General features: G+C 36.1%; 1 protein-coding gene across 1 annotated transcript in view; it reads left to right on the forward strand.

Moving 5' to 3' along the window:
• Nucleotides 1-14,768, forward strand: part of ARHGAP42 (Rho GTPase activating protein 42) — a 165,922-nt gene that overhangs the window by 128,849 nt on the left and 22,305 nt on the right. The window contains exons 10-18 of the mRNA XM_065832144.2: nucleotides 1,358-1,467; nucleotides 2,884-2,962; nucleotides 3,950-3,989; nucleotides 5,177-5,239; nucleotides 6,625-6,699; nucleotides 7,347-7,431; nucleotides 8,707-8,765; nucleotides 9,549-9,654; nucleotides 14,327-14,486. Coding sequence (XP_065688216.1) covers nucleotides 1,358-1,467; nucleotides 2,884-2,962; nucleotides 3,950-3,989; nucleotides 5,177-5,239; nucleotides 6,625-6,699; nucleotides 7,347-7,431; nucleotides 8,707-8,765; nucleotides 9,549-9,654; nucleotides 14,327-14,486 — 777 coding nt within the window. The remainder of the gene's footprint in view (nucleotides 1-1,357; nucleotides 1,468-2,883; nucleotides 2,963-3,949; nucleotides 3,990-5,176; nucleotides 5,240-6,624; nucleotides 6,700-7,346; nucleotides 7,432-8,706; nucleotides 8,766-9,548; nucleotides 9,655-14,326; nucleotides 14,487-14,768) is intronic.

The following is a 14,768-nucleotide window of genomic DNA, read 5'->3' on the forward strand; positions in this document are numbered from 1 at the left end:
TTGTTTCCCACCAAGAAGAGCCTGGCTCCATCCTCGTGACACTCACCCTTTATATATTTGTAAACATTAATGAGGTCACCCCTCAGTCTCCTCTTCTCCAGGCTAAAGAGACCCAGCTCCCTCAGCCTTTCCTCATACAGGAGATGCTCCACTCCCTTCATACTCTTAGTTGCCCTGCTCTGGACTCTCTCCAGCAGTTTCCTGTCCTTCTTAAGTCCTTGATCACTTTGGTAGCCCTTAGCTGGACTTGATCCAGTACATCACTGTCTCTCTTGTACTGGGAAGCCCAGCACTGGACCCATCACTCCAGATGTGTCTCACCAGTCCTGAGCAGAGAAGAGGGATCATAGTAGGAAACATCCTGTTGTATTATGATGTAGTGTCAAAAGCCTGGCTAAAGTTGAGTTAAACAATATTTGTTGTTCTTCCATCATCCGCTGAGCCATCAATCACATTGTACAGGGCTATCAAGTTGATCCTATATGATTTCCCCTTCATTAAGTTCATGCTGACTAGTTCCAGTTACCTTTCTGTCCTTAATATGTTCGGAAAAGTTAGGCAGGATTATTCACTTCGTCACCTTCCCAAGGACCAAGGTGATGCAGACTGGCCTGTAGTTTCACATAGGGCAAGAAGAAATGGCCTCACGTTGCGCCAGGAGAGGTTTAAATTGGATACTGGGAAAAATTTCGTCACAGAAGGGGCTGTCAGGCACTGGAACAGGCTGTGGGAAGTGGTGGAGTCACCATCCCTGGAGGAGTTCAAAGACATGTAGATGAGGTTCTTAGGAACATGGTTTAGAAGCGGACTTAGCAGTGCTAGATGACAGTTGGACTTGATGATTGTAAAGGTCTTTTTCAATCTAAACAATTCTGTGATTCTGTATCCTTCTCCTTGCCCTTAAAGACAAAGGTGACATTCACTTTCTCACATTTCTCAGAAATCCACTGACTGCATCAGTATTCCCAACATTATAGAGAGTGGCGTCATGATGATGGTGGCCAGAACTGGGAGTTAGTCAGCTTCATTCTTTAGAAATCTTTTTATCTACATGTGGGAATTGACAGAGTTATATGATATTCATTCTAAGTTGTAGCATATAATCATGTTATATATGCAGACGTTTGTAAAATTTTGAATATTTCTGAAATATAATGATCAAATAACAAATGTGACAGAAAGCTATTAATTTAGTCTTCTTTTATATACAAATAAACTATTGTATATGTTCCTAAATAATTTTAATCCCTATTTTAAGGCATATTCTTTCGACTGTTCATACAGTTGAATTTAAGATGTGAAGCCAAGGTATATCAGCATACTGCCTGTGCTAATTTTGGTTTGTTTTGTTTTATAGAATGGCCTTGTCACAAGCTCACCAGAAATATTCAAGCTCAAATCTTGCATCAGGAGAAAGACAGATTCAATTGACAAACGTTTCTGTTTTGATATTGAAGTTTTTGAGAGGTTTGGTTTTTTTTCATTGTGTTGAAGTTAAACAAATCTGCACAGAATAATGTTTCATATGAAGTTCTTTAAGTTCATATCAAAGAGATAGTTGCAGGCACTTTTCACGTGTTATTTATTCCTTTAGGACATTTTGATTCATTACAAATATGCATGGCCTATAAGTTAAATGCAATCTGGAAACTTGGACAGAAGATTGTGAAAGGGCAGTAAAATACAAAAGTTGCTTGGTCATTATTGTAAGGATATAACTTTCACAGGCTGATAGAAAGTTCACTTTTCCCATTGATTTTATATTCAGGAGGAAAGTAGTCAGCAGAGGAGATAAACAGACAACGAAATACCCAGAAATTTTTGGTGGGAGTTTATATACAAGGGCAACATTAATGTCTTCTGAATGTCATGTTGGTAAAAGTTGGTTTTCTCCTAAGAAAGAGAAGATGCAGTGGCCAGTACTGATCTTGGTAATCACCAAGAATATGAACGAGTTCATATAAATATAAAACAGTGTTGGAATACTGTCTTGTGAGCATTCTATGTTGGCACATCAGTGAATTAATTTTAAGTCGTTTCTTGAAGAATGCATTTGCCTGTGATCACAAATAGAGACTAATTTTTTGTATATACACGTCTGTTCACGTAATTATTTCAGGAACAAAGATCAAAATTGGTTCCTTTAACCTCTTTTGAGTTCTCGTGGCTCTTTTTCTATGCAGTGTCAAAGCTTCATCACCAGAGAGTATATGCCATGTTTTTAACCTCTAGCATAGCAGTTAAAGCAGAGCCCACAGAAAGAACTGGGTTTTTTTAATGCTCTTGCATAAAAAATTCCTTCGCTGTGATAGTATTCAGCTCGATTGGCTTTACATCTCCATACTTAAGATGCTATCTCAAGTTGCTCGTTTTAGGCAACCATTTTAAGGCACACTTCTTTTGACTGGCTTTGAATGTCCATATTGTGTTATGATGACTTTCAGATTAAAAGTACCTACTTCTTTTCATTGACCATGAAAGGAAGGTAGATAATCAACTCAGGCGTAGACATATTTGATCAAATTCAGCTGAGGCATCTTGCTCTTAAGTTTTCCACCCTCAGCATCTCCCCACTGAAAAACGGGTTGTATTGGATGCTGTTTCTGGGTGTATAACTGATCTTGCAATATGGAGGTGCCTAATACCTATTAGAGGGTTGTAGTGCTTAGGCATATAAAATTATGTGTTGCAGTACTGAAGTTGTAAGAAACAGAAGTGTTTTTAAATCTAGCTCAGAGTTACTGTGTTATGTCAGAAGCCATCAAATTTACTTAACTTTTCTGCCCTTTATGTATGCACATCAATATGCATTTAGATTCTGACCTTGTATACTGTTGGAGAAAAAAAAATAGTGACTTCAGTATGTATGTATATTTCTGACAGACCTGGAATCATCACACTACAAGCTTTTTCAGAATCCAACCGAAAACTTTGGCTCGAAGCAATGGATGGAAAGGAACCAGTAAGGATGTTTTTTTTCCATTTTCATTTCATTTTACAGTTTTGTGGCACATATATTAAAGAAAGAAGCTAGAATGCATTTTAGATACTCTGTTACAGTATGGGCAAATACAGTTCTGTTCTTTGTGAGACACTATCACAGATACATAGTGAAGATAGGTACAAAATAGAAAAGCAGAACTATTAGTGAGTTTAAGCCTTTATTTATGTATTATTATGTTAGGATATTTAATGTTTGAGTAATATGATGGCATATTGTCTAATAGGATTCATGGTTCAGATAACATTTGTGAAGTGGTAGTTTTTGCTCTGGTAAAGACAAACCATCTTTTGGGCAGCATTGTGAGGTAAACAGCACCATCTTGAAAGGCACTGCAAAGAACGTAAAAATGTGTTGAAAGCTACGAAGGGACAGGCTTGTCTGAGATTTCTTCCCACTATTAGTCTGCTCTTAAAATAGTCACTGAGTGAGGGTGATACCAGACCTGTATCCAAGGGGAAAAAAATGTTTGGTCGATTTTATGAAATAGCTGAGTGTTTTCACAATCTTCTTGCTAGACTGAAACAGTACAGAAATCAGATCAGTAGTTGTACTGAAATGTAACCCATTTGGACTCTGCAAATCTGACTTATAGCACTTTTTAGTGCTCATAAATTTAGTACTATTAAATCTTCAGTCAATGTAGAATCTCAAGGCCAGTCTGAGTAGGTTTGTGGGACCCACCCAGCTGGCCCTCTGCCTTCTCCCCAGTGGGGAAGGTGACCATCTGTGTAAAACTGCAAACACAACCAGAACGGGGCTTGGCCCCCTCTGCACCTGCTCAGGTCCTGGCACAGGGCTGTTACCTGGGGTGAAAGGCCCGCTGGCTTTCCCCTGCCAGCAAGCTAACACACAGCATGTTGCAGCTCGCTTAAGAACTGCCAACAAACCTGGCAATAGAGAATTTAAGTCACAAACACTGACATGTTGCGGTTTTATTTTTTACAGATCTACACACTGCCAGCCATTATTAGCAAGAAGGAAGAAAGTAAGCTCTTTATTTATGTAGAGTTACCAAATTTGCTAGATGTCTGTAACTTCTGGTTTCTAGATGTACGCGTGTGAGATTAATTATTTTACATTTTCTTTCTGTTGCTGTGAAATAACTGTTTGTTGGCTTACATGATTGGGTTACACAGAATCACATTGCAAGCTGTGTAAACTGTGCAAAAGCCTTCAACTTTTGTACTACTATAAACCTAATTGGAAGAAAATTGATTGGCTTCAGAGCTACAATATATTTAACAGTAGTAGTCTGCCTAAATGTAAATACGTGGTAGTGTGTTGAAATAATATCCCATATGGATCACATATTTTTGGTTTTAGGTGGATGTGTATCTATTACACATACACTAAGTAATAAAATATTTAAGGATGCGATGAGATTTATGTGTATAATTGTATTAACATTATATTAACACATATATGTTATTAACATAATATTAAGAAAAATACATAAAAATAATTTACATGCATGGGTGTATGTATCCCAGAGAGAGAGAGATGAGTCAGATATGGACATACATCTTCATAGCAGTTATATTTGAGACTCTGGAAATCTAAAATTTAAGCCACTACCTCTGTTTTTTATATGATGGTGTTTATTTTAATGGTGACAAATATGCTGCTTTAAGATCTTCTCTATACAAGTAAGTGGAGCAGTGAGCATTGAAGATACAAAAGTTAACTAGAAGTGCATTCACTAGAAATAAGCTCATTAATTAAAGTCAATAAAAAGATTGTTTTCCTATATTAGCATTTTACAAGCGGTTATGTGCATGTGCAAGGAACAAAGAGTATTGTCGTATTAAAACCAATGAATATATTCTGTTCATAATGTAGGTCCTGAACTGTTAAAGGCATTTTCCTGAGCAGAGAGGAGTACAGGAATTCACTTTTAAAGCAACAAGGTGTCTGCTGTGTTTGTAGAGGGGCTACTGGTTTCTCAGAAAAAAACGGTACAATATTCTGGTCATAGTGAATCACTGATGATTAGAAAGTTGGATTTCAAGTGCTAAGGATTTATCTACAAGAATATTATTACAGAAGGAGTGTCATAATCTCATGGATAGATGTGCATCAGAACTTCTTGACTAACGTGATTGTAGCTAAACAGGGAGATTTTGTGTATTCCTACATTAGAAAATGATTAACTTTTTTTCTTCTTTTTTATAGTGTTCTTAAATGAAGCAGGTTTCAACTTTGTGAGGAAATGTATTCATGCTGTAGAAACAAGAGGTGTGTATTAAATAGAAAATTATGTATTATATTATTACAACTATTTTTTTCTCAAATATTACTTCAATTAATTCTACCTGTTTTACAGCTGTGCTTTGAAGTGTGTCCATCGTTTGTTTTGTACTTCTCACATTTTATCCGTGTGCTTTACGCCTATAACTGTTGCCACAAGTTCCAACAGCAGTTCTTAACGTATCATTTAAGTGTTATTTTTAAACATTTTCTGTAATTTCATGTTACTTAAACAGCTTAATAGTTTGCTAGTGGGAATGTACAAAAAGAATAATCGATCTGCTGATGAGGTGATACCTTGAAACTCACAGCAAATTTTTAATTAAGCCCTTTCAAATGAAGAGGTGTGGGTGTATCGTTCTCCATAAAAAGAGGGAATCTTCTCCTGCCCATGCGCTGAAGTGCTGGTGTGCAGCTCCCTTCTGATCCAGAAGCTCTGTGCTTGGTCTCTCTGGGCAACACTGAGCCCAACATGAATTCAGTTCCACAGGTAACAGTGTTATGTAGCTTTTGAATCATTGCTGACTCAGAGCTTGTGTTTTTTTCCTGCCGGGAGGCAGGGAAAAAAGTTTTCGAACCAAATCACCTAGATTATCCAAGTGAGATCAGACTTTGGAATGTTGTCTTCAGAGAAAAATAGGGCAATTTTTAGATGGTAAGACCTGAAGTGGGGAGAAGGGAATACTGCTGGTTTTAAGAGGTAGTTAAAAACAATAAAATTAACATCACTGGAATACTGAAATACTGTGTTGTGAAGGTCACACTTGAAACCTTATTTTTTTATTAGCATCTGTGCTATTAAAAAAAAAATGAAACATGGGTAAATTGGGACTTGACTGTCTCTTTTGCATGGGGATCCATTCATAACATACAAATTCTCAACTGAATTGTTGCTGTGGTATGCTATGTATGTTTTTATTTTGGGTACAATCATTATTTCTCTGTAGATGTCAATTATATCTTAATTGGAAGGGACAATGTTCTAAACAAATACACATGTATAGTAATTCCACTGAAGTCTAGGTATGATAAACTTGTTTGACATGTAATGTGTTTTAAGGCTGCTTTTGAGTCTTATTTTTCACTCTTCCCAGTAATCTCTTTGTTGTTTGCTAGTATGGGTAGTTTCTGTTTGAAAGGGTACGGTTAATGTAGAACTGTGATTAGTGTAAAGTATAGTGTGGATTCAGTGGAATGCATTTGTTAATATCCCAGAAGATCATTCAGTAGGGTAAAGCAGTACTTTAGAACGTAATTGTACAATTTCCATGAATACATATAGATGATTTGAAAACATACACCAGGGATGCATCAGCGTATATTGAAATAACCATATTTTCATTATTTTCGTTGCGTTTGTTTTCCCAATGCAGGTATTACAATCCTGGGGCTGTACAGAATAGGAGGTGTAAACTCCAAGGTGCAAAAGCTGATGAATACCATATTTTGTAAGTATCTGAAGTGAACCTTTGTCAATATGCAGCATATGTGCTGTGGTCTCTTTTGCCTTAACTGCTGTACACAAAAGAGTGTGTCAGTATATTTAGAATTTCCACTAAATTGAATTTGCACTCTTAAAATGAGTGATCCATCTACCTAGTTTCTTTTATGCATTAGCATTCAGTTTCTGCATGCAATCATTGATATACACAAGCAAAATACTCATAAAATACATTTATTGTACTTTTGAAGTTCTATTTGGCATATTTCAGAAGGGTTCCAAAGCTTAGTTCTGTAACACAGCATAACTCTGTTTAATAGAGAGTCGTTCTACTCTTTTACATAATTTGGTTTATATTACCTGTATCTGAATGTCTAAGCCAAATACAATAGTAATTCCATGTCAACTTGGGCTTACTTTACGCTTTGAAACAGTGCATACAGCTAATGTTTACAGGTACTGAATAATGCTGAATTAATTTTTACTAATACTTTGGCAGAAATTAAAAATTTCAAATTGATGAGATTAGTAGATAATTTGGCTAATAAGTAATGACATGAACTAAATGTCTAATCTGTTAGTTTCTCTTTTGCTGCTTTTCTAGTTAGTGTGTCTGTCAAACTATAACACAATCATAATTAAAATTTCTACCAGCTCCTAAGTCTCCCCCTGATATGGATATTGATCTGGAACTTTGGGACAATAAAACAATAACAAGCGGACTAAAAAACTACCTCAGGTGAGTATGATGCTGCACAAATATCGATATTCTTTTTCTGGCCCGTTAATCTTTCGCTTATTAAAATCCTATTACACTTCTCGTATCTTTTAGCATGGTAATAATTGAGTATATTATTATCTCGCCTGATGTCCATGTGATCATGTATAATGATAAATCTAAAATGTGTCAGATACTTTCTACCTTATTGTCATGCCTTATATAGCCCTAAACTTGCCAGAATTTAATTAATTGCATGTTTTGATTTAAAAATGTTTAGGTTAACCACAAAGCATGTTGTGCACAGTCTTTCTGCATCCCTTAAGCTGGTGTACTGTGAGGTTTCTTGGCATTATTGTTGCCACAGAATAAAATCTGTGCAAAAGCGTAGGTTTTTATCTCGTGCTGTTCGTGTATTCACAAACAAAATATCCCTCCAACATTATCATTTTCTCTTAAAATTTTTGCCACTAAGAGACAGAATTTTCAAGAATTATGGTACTTCCAAGATAACACTCTTTTTGGATGTCAATATATAACATTCAAAATATATATAACATTCAAAAGAAACATAATAAAAAGCATTAAACCCAGATGATGAGTGTTTTGTGCCTTCTAAAAATCTAGATTTCCTCAACTGCTCCTCTGACAAAGGGCAGCATCGCAGAAGTCCCTGTTCACTCTGGAAAACATGCCTAGGATTTATAGTGAAATGCTCATGTAAACCTCATTGAAAACACTGGCTTTGGTTGAAGAAATTTTTAATACATCTTCAAAAGCACAAATCATTGCAGATATTGTGTGAAACGAGAACGTGAGCCTGCAGCAGCTGTGTGCTTGTGTCTGTAAAGCAAGTCACAGTCTACTGGTCAGAGAATGACTCTTCTAGGATCTCCATGATCAGAATTTTGGTCCCAAATTTCATCACGTTTTTGCCTTTCATGGGTAAAAGATCGCTTGTGCAGCCCACTGTGCCATGTTCTGCAGCTGTATTTATTCCTGTTCTGCTGCTTGGGAATCAGAAAACAGTGAGTCTCTGTGCTGAAGTCAGTGCCAGTAATAGTTCCCTTATTAATTTAGATGGTGACACCAGATTCAGCTCAAGAGATTTTCAGACTATGTACGTGACTGGATTGTATATTACTTGTAATCAGTCATCACTGAATTGGGTTTCGTAGGACATACCAATATACTTTGTGCAGATGTTGAGGGCTGTCGTAATCACACCCATAAAACTTAACAAGACTTTGAGTGATGACTCTCTTTAAAATTTTCTTTTTAATATTTTACAACCAGGTGTCTTTCAGAACCGCTGATGACTTTCAAGCTGCACAAAGATTTCATTGTTGCTGTTAGTAAGTAAAGTAATAAATAATTGTTAATGAAAGTAATACTGTTTCTGACTCGTAATCTCCTCAGTTTCTATCCTTATTTTTCCCCTTGGTCTAGTATTCAGTGATCCAGCCATGGATCCAAGTTCTTCATGTCACTGTATGTGACAGCACAGTGCCACATGAAAGCCCTCAGAACAGAGAAGTCTCACTAGATGAAGCTGTTCAGTGGTTTGTTCTGTGTGACTGCCTTCTGCATGGAATTTTAAACCTTGATTTATATGTTGGTTTGTTTTATATGGGCTGATAACGCTTCTATAGCATTCATCCCTCTGATGCAGGGACCTTTATTTTCCCAGTTTGCCTTGAGAAATGGAGTGGGTGATAATTATCTCCTTTTCACAAATGGAGTAATTAGATACAGAGATAGTAAGATTGTTTTTTATAACTACATCAGTTTAGAATTTGAAGTTATTTCCCCATTCTTGCATTGATAAGGATAAAAGACACTTGAGAATTTTAGATATTTCTAATATCAAGGAGTAAAGTCTTGGATTTCAGTGAAATGGCACATTGGGTCAAAATCGCTGCAAACTTTGTTGGTTCCAATATCAGTTATAACTGCTATTGGTGAGTTACTTGAAATACATATTTCAGTGTTGTAATAAATATAATAAAATCATCCTCATCATTTTAAAGGCTTCCTGTAATGCATGTGTGTAGTAGTGTACAGGCCTTGGTGCCATTTGTGGTCGTGTCTAAGCACATGTTCTAATTTATCAACAATATTTGTTCCCTGTTCAATAGAGTCAGATGACCAGAACTACAGAGTTGAGGCGGTACACGCGCTTGTGCATAAGTTACCAGAGAAGAACAGAGAGATGCTGGACATCCTTATCAAGCACTTGGTCAAGTAATTATTTTTTCTTTTTCTCTTTCATATTATTGTAAGATGTGATTCTTTCTGCTTTAGATTTGTCAGTGTTGCTTAATCCATTCTCTGTGCTTAAACAATATCACGTTTTGTTTCTAAAATGCTCCTCTAAACGTAGATGAAAAATACTCACCATAGAAGCAAAACAAAAAAATAACACCAGAGCCACTGAGATGACAAGCTATGTTTATGAAATGAACCCATTCGATGTTTTAGTCCACGTTCCTATTTACTACTGGAATTGACACTACTTAAATTTAGGAAACGCATAAAACTATGCTAAGGTTGGTAGAAAACACTGTTTTGAATCTGACTCAAGGTCCCACACTGTTTCAGAAATGGATGGAGACTAATGTGATAATATACTTGGCCTTCATGTTTGATCTTATTTTTCTAACAGTTCTGAAGTGTAGTATCATTTGGTAATTTGAAGTATTATTATTTATATTTTTGATATCTATGTAAATGTCTAGACCCACTTTTGAATCTCCTTTGTTTCGTCAGGGTATTAACTAAATGTCAGATTGAAAAGATTTTGCGTCTCTTTGAACTGATGACCCCTTGTCTTCACTGAATTGCACTTGGCATGTGCCGTGAGACAAGGTTTTATTCCCTGACTATGTCAATAGCTATGATTACATGCCTTTATTACATTATAATTGATCATGTTTCTGCATAAAAAATTTTGCATATCACTTCAGTAAATCTTTGGCCAGTTTTTACTGGCATTTGCTGAATACTTTTTAATATGTATTATTCTTTCTCATTTAGGATGCTGTATATTCTAGTACATTTATCAATGATCTGAGAATGTGACTACTGAAACAGCAGTTGTTCAGATAAGGCCCGCATGACTGAGATATGTAGAAGACATAAGTCCATGTTGTTTTCATTCTGATCGTTACATCCCAGCTATTCTGCTTTTTTGATCACAGCTGGAGCCCCAGCCTGCAGGGAACTGTCTGCAGTGGAGCCTAATGCAGTTTTGCTTCCTCTTATAGACACGAAAACTTTGAAAATTTCTTTGATAGGAAATCATTTAACCCTAACAAATTATTTTTAGCCCTTTATGTCATTAGCCCCCTGTAGAACTAACATGTTAACAACTTGCTATGAATTCTCCCATTGCAAAAACTGATTAGGCAGACCTTGCATCTTGTCACACATGGGGTAACCTGGAGAACCAGATGAAAACAAGTTTCACAAGCTTTCTTACTCACAGAGTTTTTTGATTAACTAAAAACATGTAATGTCTCCCCCTTTCTAACCCTCTAAAAAATTAAAACATTTAGTGAGGGATTAATGATTTTGTAAAAGCTGCTGGTCTGGAAGCCCCAAAATTAGATACATATATATATATATATATATGCACATAGGAATTGACTTATTTGTTGGCCAAATTAGTTATCAGCAAACATTTATTTCTTGACCTTTTTTCCTGGCCTCTTTATTCTCAATATGACATCAGATACATTCCCAACAAAAAGCTTGCCTGCAGTATTCTCTTCTTTAATTGGTCTCTTTAATTCTTGACTATCATATATTTGATAAATTTACAGTTTTATACTGAAAACTTTCAGTTCTTTTCTTTCCAATGTTCAGTTTACTCCTTCTAATGTCTTTAATAATTTGCCAGCTGTTGTTTATGCTAGCAATTCTAATGAGACTGAATTCAAAATTAGTCTCTGGAATGTATTAACTATCGTCCTTCCTCATCCTTTTCCTACCACTGTGTAGAGATTTTTCAGAGAACAAATGGCATGTAAATGGGAAACTACAGAAAAAAAAACCAAAACAACAACGTCCTGTTTCTTCATTATTTTGTTTAAAATCCAGTTTCAAAATGTACATCCTTTCCATATGTTTCTGTTAGCTGTTCCCTTCCTTTATGTGTGGTTTTGTGTCTAGCTGAAAATACTATACCTTTATCTACAAGTTATAAAACAAGGATAATATTATTTCTTCTTGGTTTAGGTCTTAAGGGCTTTACACCCCTACATACCTTGACTTTTGTGTCACTGTGCAAAATTAAGTATGATCTAGATGCTGTGTGCTGTAAATCATTCTAAAAACAAACAAACAAAAGCAGCAAATGTTGAAGAGCAGCCTGCAGAGAAGTGATGCTGCATGAGGATATACTCAGTCAGCAGCAAGGCAAACATGGGAAGTCTGGTATTATTTTTAGATAGGTAACTCATTTTTTGTTTTGAAACTTTCGTAGTCAAATTACCTGTCTACTTTAAAGAATAAGTCATTCTTTGGTATGATTTAATAACACCATACTTTTCTAAGTCAGGAGTCTGCAATCTGGTAGTATCAAAAATTTACTGGTGATATATCAGAGAAAAGAGATTTTGAGGAGAAAGAACTGTACCTTAATGAATGCCTCACAGCTACCTGAAATGCACGATTACCTTGGCCTGTATCTGTTCAACAGCCCAGCAACAGTAGGAATAGGTCAGAGAAATTGATTATCAAAATGATTCACTTGCAGGCCTGGGTTTTTTCTTTTTTTGCAAGAAATTGAGCCTTTGAAATGCTCTGTGGAAAGTCCTTTCTGGTCACAATGTTATTAAATTCACCATTTCTTTTATTAACCAAGCTACCAAGTTTGTAACCAAGGAAACCCAACCACAGGACACAGGCTACTTTCTGTCTTACACTGTAAGACTATAATGTTTGTGTAAGATACCGTAACAGTTACTGTCCAGCACAAAGCAGAGTAATATTGTAAAGGGTTATTTTTTTTAGGTTTTTCTAAGAAACCTAGAGCTAACTAATCCAAAATTCTATTTTCATTAGAATACTAGTGGACTTCCCCAACACCCCTTAGCCACCTAAGCCAAACATAAGATCTGTCACAGAGAAAATTAGATAAATGGCTAAAAAAGTGCTTTAACAAGATAGTTATTTTCATGATACGGCTTCCAGATAATGATCTCTGCCAATGTGTCTGTCTGAAGTAAAATTTTGAAAAGTGTTTTTGGCATAACTTAAAGAAGCAACATAGGAAACACCTAGGAAGATGGGCATTTATGTTCCTGCAGTTTATTGTCACATTGTCTCCAGTACAAACCCCTTTCTTATATTTCTCCTGCTTCTCAATGTAAATGGGATGCTAAAACATTCCCGTTCAAAATATGAAGGGAGGATTAGTTCATTATAGAAGTAATTGCATAGTCTGTGTCACCTCTGTACCAAGGTAATTCTACTGTCCTACGAATTCTGTGTGTCCTTAGTGCCCAGTCAACAGTCAGACCTGAGAGAAAACAATGTGAGTCCAGACCTGAGTTTGATCCTGATCTTAACAAAATCCCCCAGCAGCCTAGGGAAGATCTGATATTTTGGTATTGCCTTTTTAATCTTTGTAAGGGGATAGTACTCATGTTATTTGCTACCAAAGTCTGGCATCAGATAGATAATTTTGCTAATGCTTGTATAACATTTTAAGAATAAATCAAGCCAACTGAGAGTGTTATTGGAAGGAAAACATAGCAGATGTCTCCGTAAACCTGATTAATGAAGACTATCAGAGAAAGCCAGAAGATAAAATTTGCTCATACCTGCTAGTCTGCCAATATTTTATAGATGTTAAGGTTTCTTAATTTTAAAAGGTACAAGGGTTATTTTAATTATGTGGGAAATAGCTAAAAATGCTCAGCTTGACAATGGTTGCAGATAGCAGTGAGAAGGAAGAGGAAAATGTGAACAAGTGCCTCAGTAACTGATTCTATTTGGTAGCAGATTCAGTAAAATTAAGTATTAAAGCAATTATCGAATCTTTACTTGGCATGATATTTCTCAGACATGAGGCAATAGGGCAGCTGTGATTGGGGAATGACTGGCAGTTATTTTGAAGGACTTACGGTGATATATTTTTACTTGGCAAATGTTATTCATAAGAAGGGAAAGGGGGTGTTGAGGATTACTGATTGGTGGGTTTCATTTTACTAACTGATAAATTACTGAAAAAACTTTTTAAATCCTACATAAAGGAGAAAAATGACAGAAAAAGTACAGTAAGTGATAACAGAATATACAGAAGTAAAAGGTTAATATATTTTAAAGCTAGAAGATGTCATTATGATCGTTTAGTGTTATCTGTACCACAGAAACAATTATTTCACTGGTCCCGCTGACTGCATGTTTTCAGTGCATTAATAAAGAGATCCTATTGCAATGTGTTTTCAGTAACTTAAATTTCTTTCCTTTACATGAAAGCCAAGATATATGGTAGACCTCTGTTGTGGTATTTTCCGTCGATCCCGCATCAAGTATTTAAGTTTCTATGTAATCATTGGAGAGAGATGGGTGCCTACCCAAAGACTCCTGAACTTTACATGGTCTGGATCTCTCTGTGGAGATGTTCAGAGATTGTTGCTTTTCCTTGTCAGTTGTGTCAGGAACTTAAATACTTACTCTGGGAAGACATACTCATTATCCATTAATTACTGCAGGATGGGAGCCTTAATGGAAACACAGTAGTTGTACTACACCATCTTTTGACTCCAGTAAAAGTTTAAAAAATGTTTTTAAAGGGGAGGCATGAACTTGGGGTCTTGTTAAAGAAATTGTGTTAACAGGTTTTTGCCTGTTGGAATTGTAGTTTAGCACAACAGTTTAATTGCGTATTGTTTGTGTTCATTTAAAGGGTATCGTTGCACAGTCAGCAAAATCTAATGACTGTATCCAACCTTGGTGTTATCTTTGGACCGACTCTGATGAGAGCCCAAGAAGAAACTGTGGCTGCTATGATGAACATTAAGTTTCAGAATATCGTCGTGGAAATTCTGATAGAGCATTATGAAAAGGTAGAAAGATATGATCTGACTGTTTTGTGATAAAGAGGAACTAAAATCTCATTTTCGTTAGCATCCTTACGTTCTTAAGAATAAGAAAACCAGCATTTGTAGAAGGTCATTGATAGAAAGAATGCCTTCTTCCCACCCCACGCTGTGGATCTGTATTCCTAGCAAGTCTTTTGTGGCTGTGCAAGGTACAGATCTGAGGGGTCATCTCCCATGCTTTGAAGAAGTTGCTCTGGATCATCAGTTGCTTTCTGAAGATTGCCATGTCCTTCTTGTATCTAGAAA

Source organism: Patagioenas fasciata, chromosome 1 (genome assembly GCF_037038585.1).
Source record: "Patagioenas fasciata isolate bPatFas1 chromosome 1, bPatFas1.hap1, whole genome shotgun sequence".
Taxonomy (NCBI): domain Eukaryota; kingdom Metazoa; phylum Chordata; class Aves; order Columbiformes; family Columbidae; genus Patagioenas; species Patagioenas fasciata.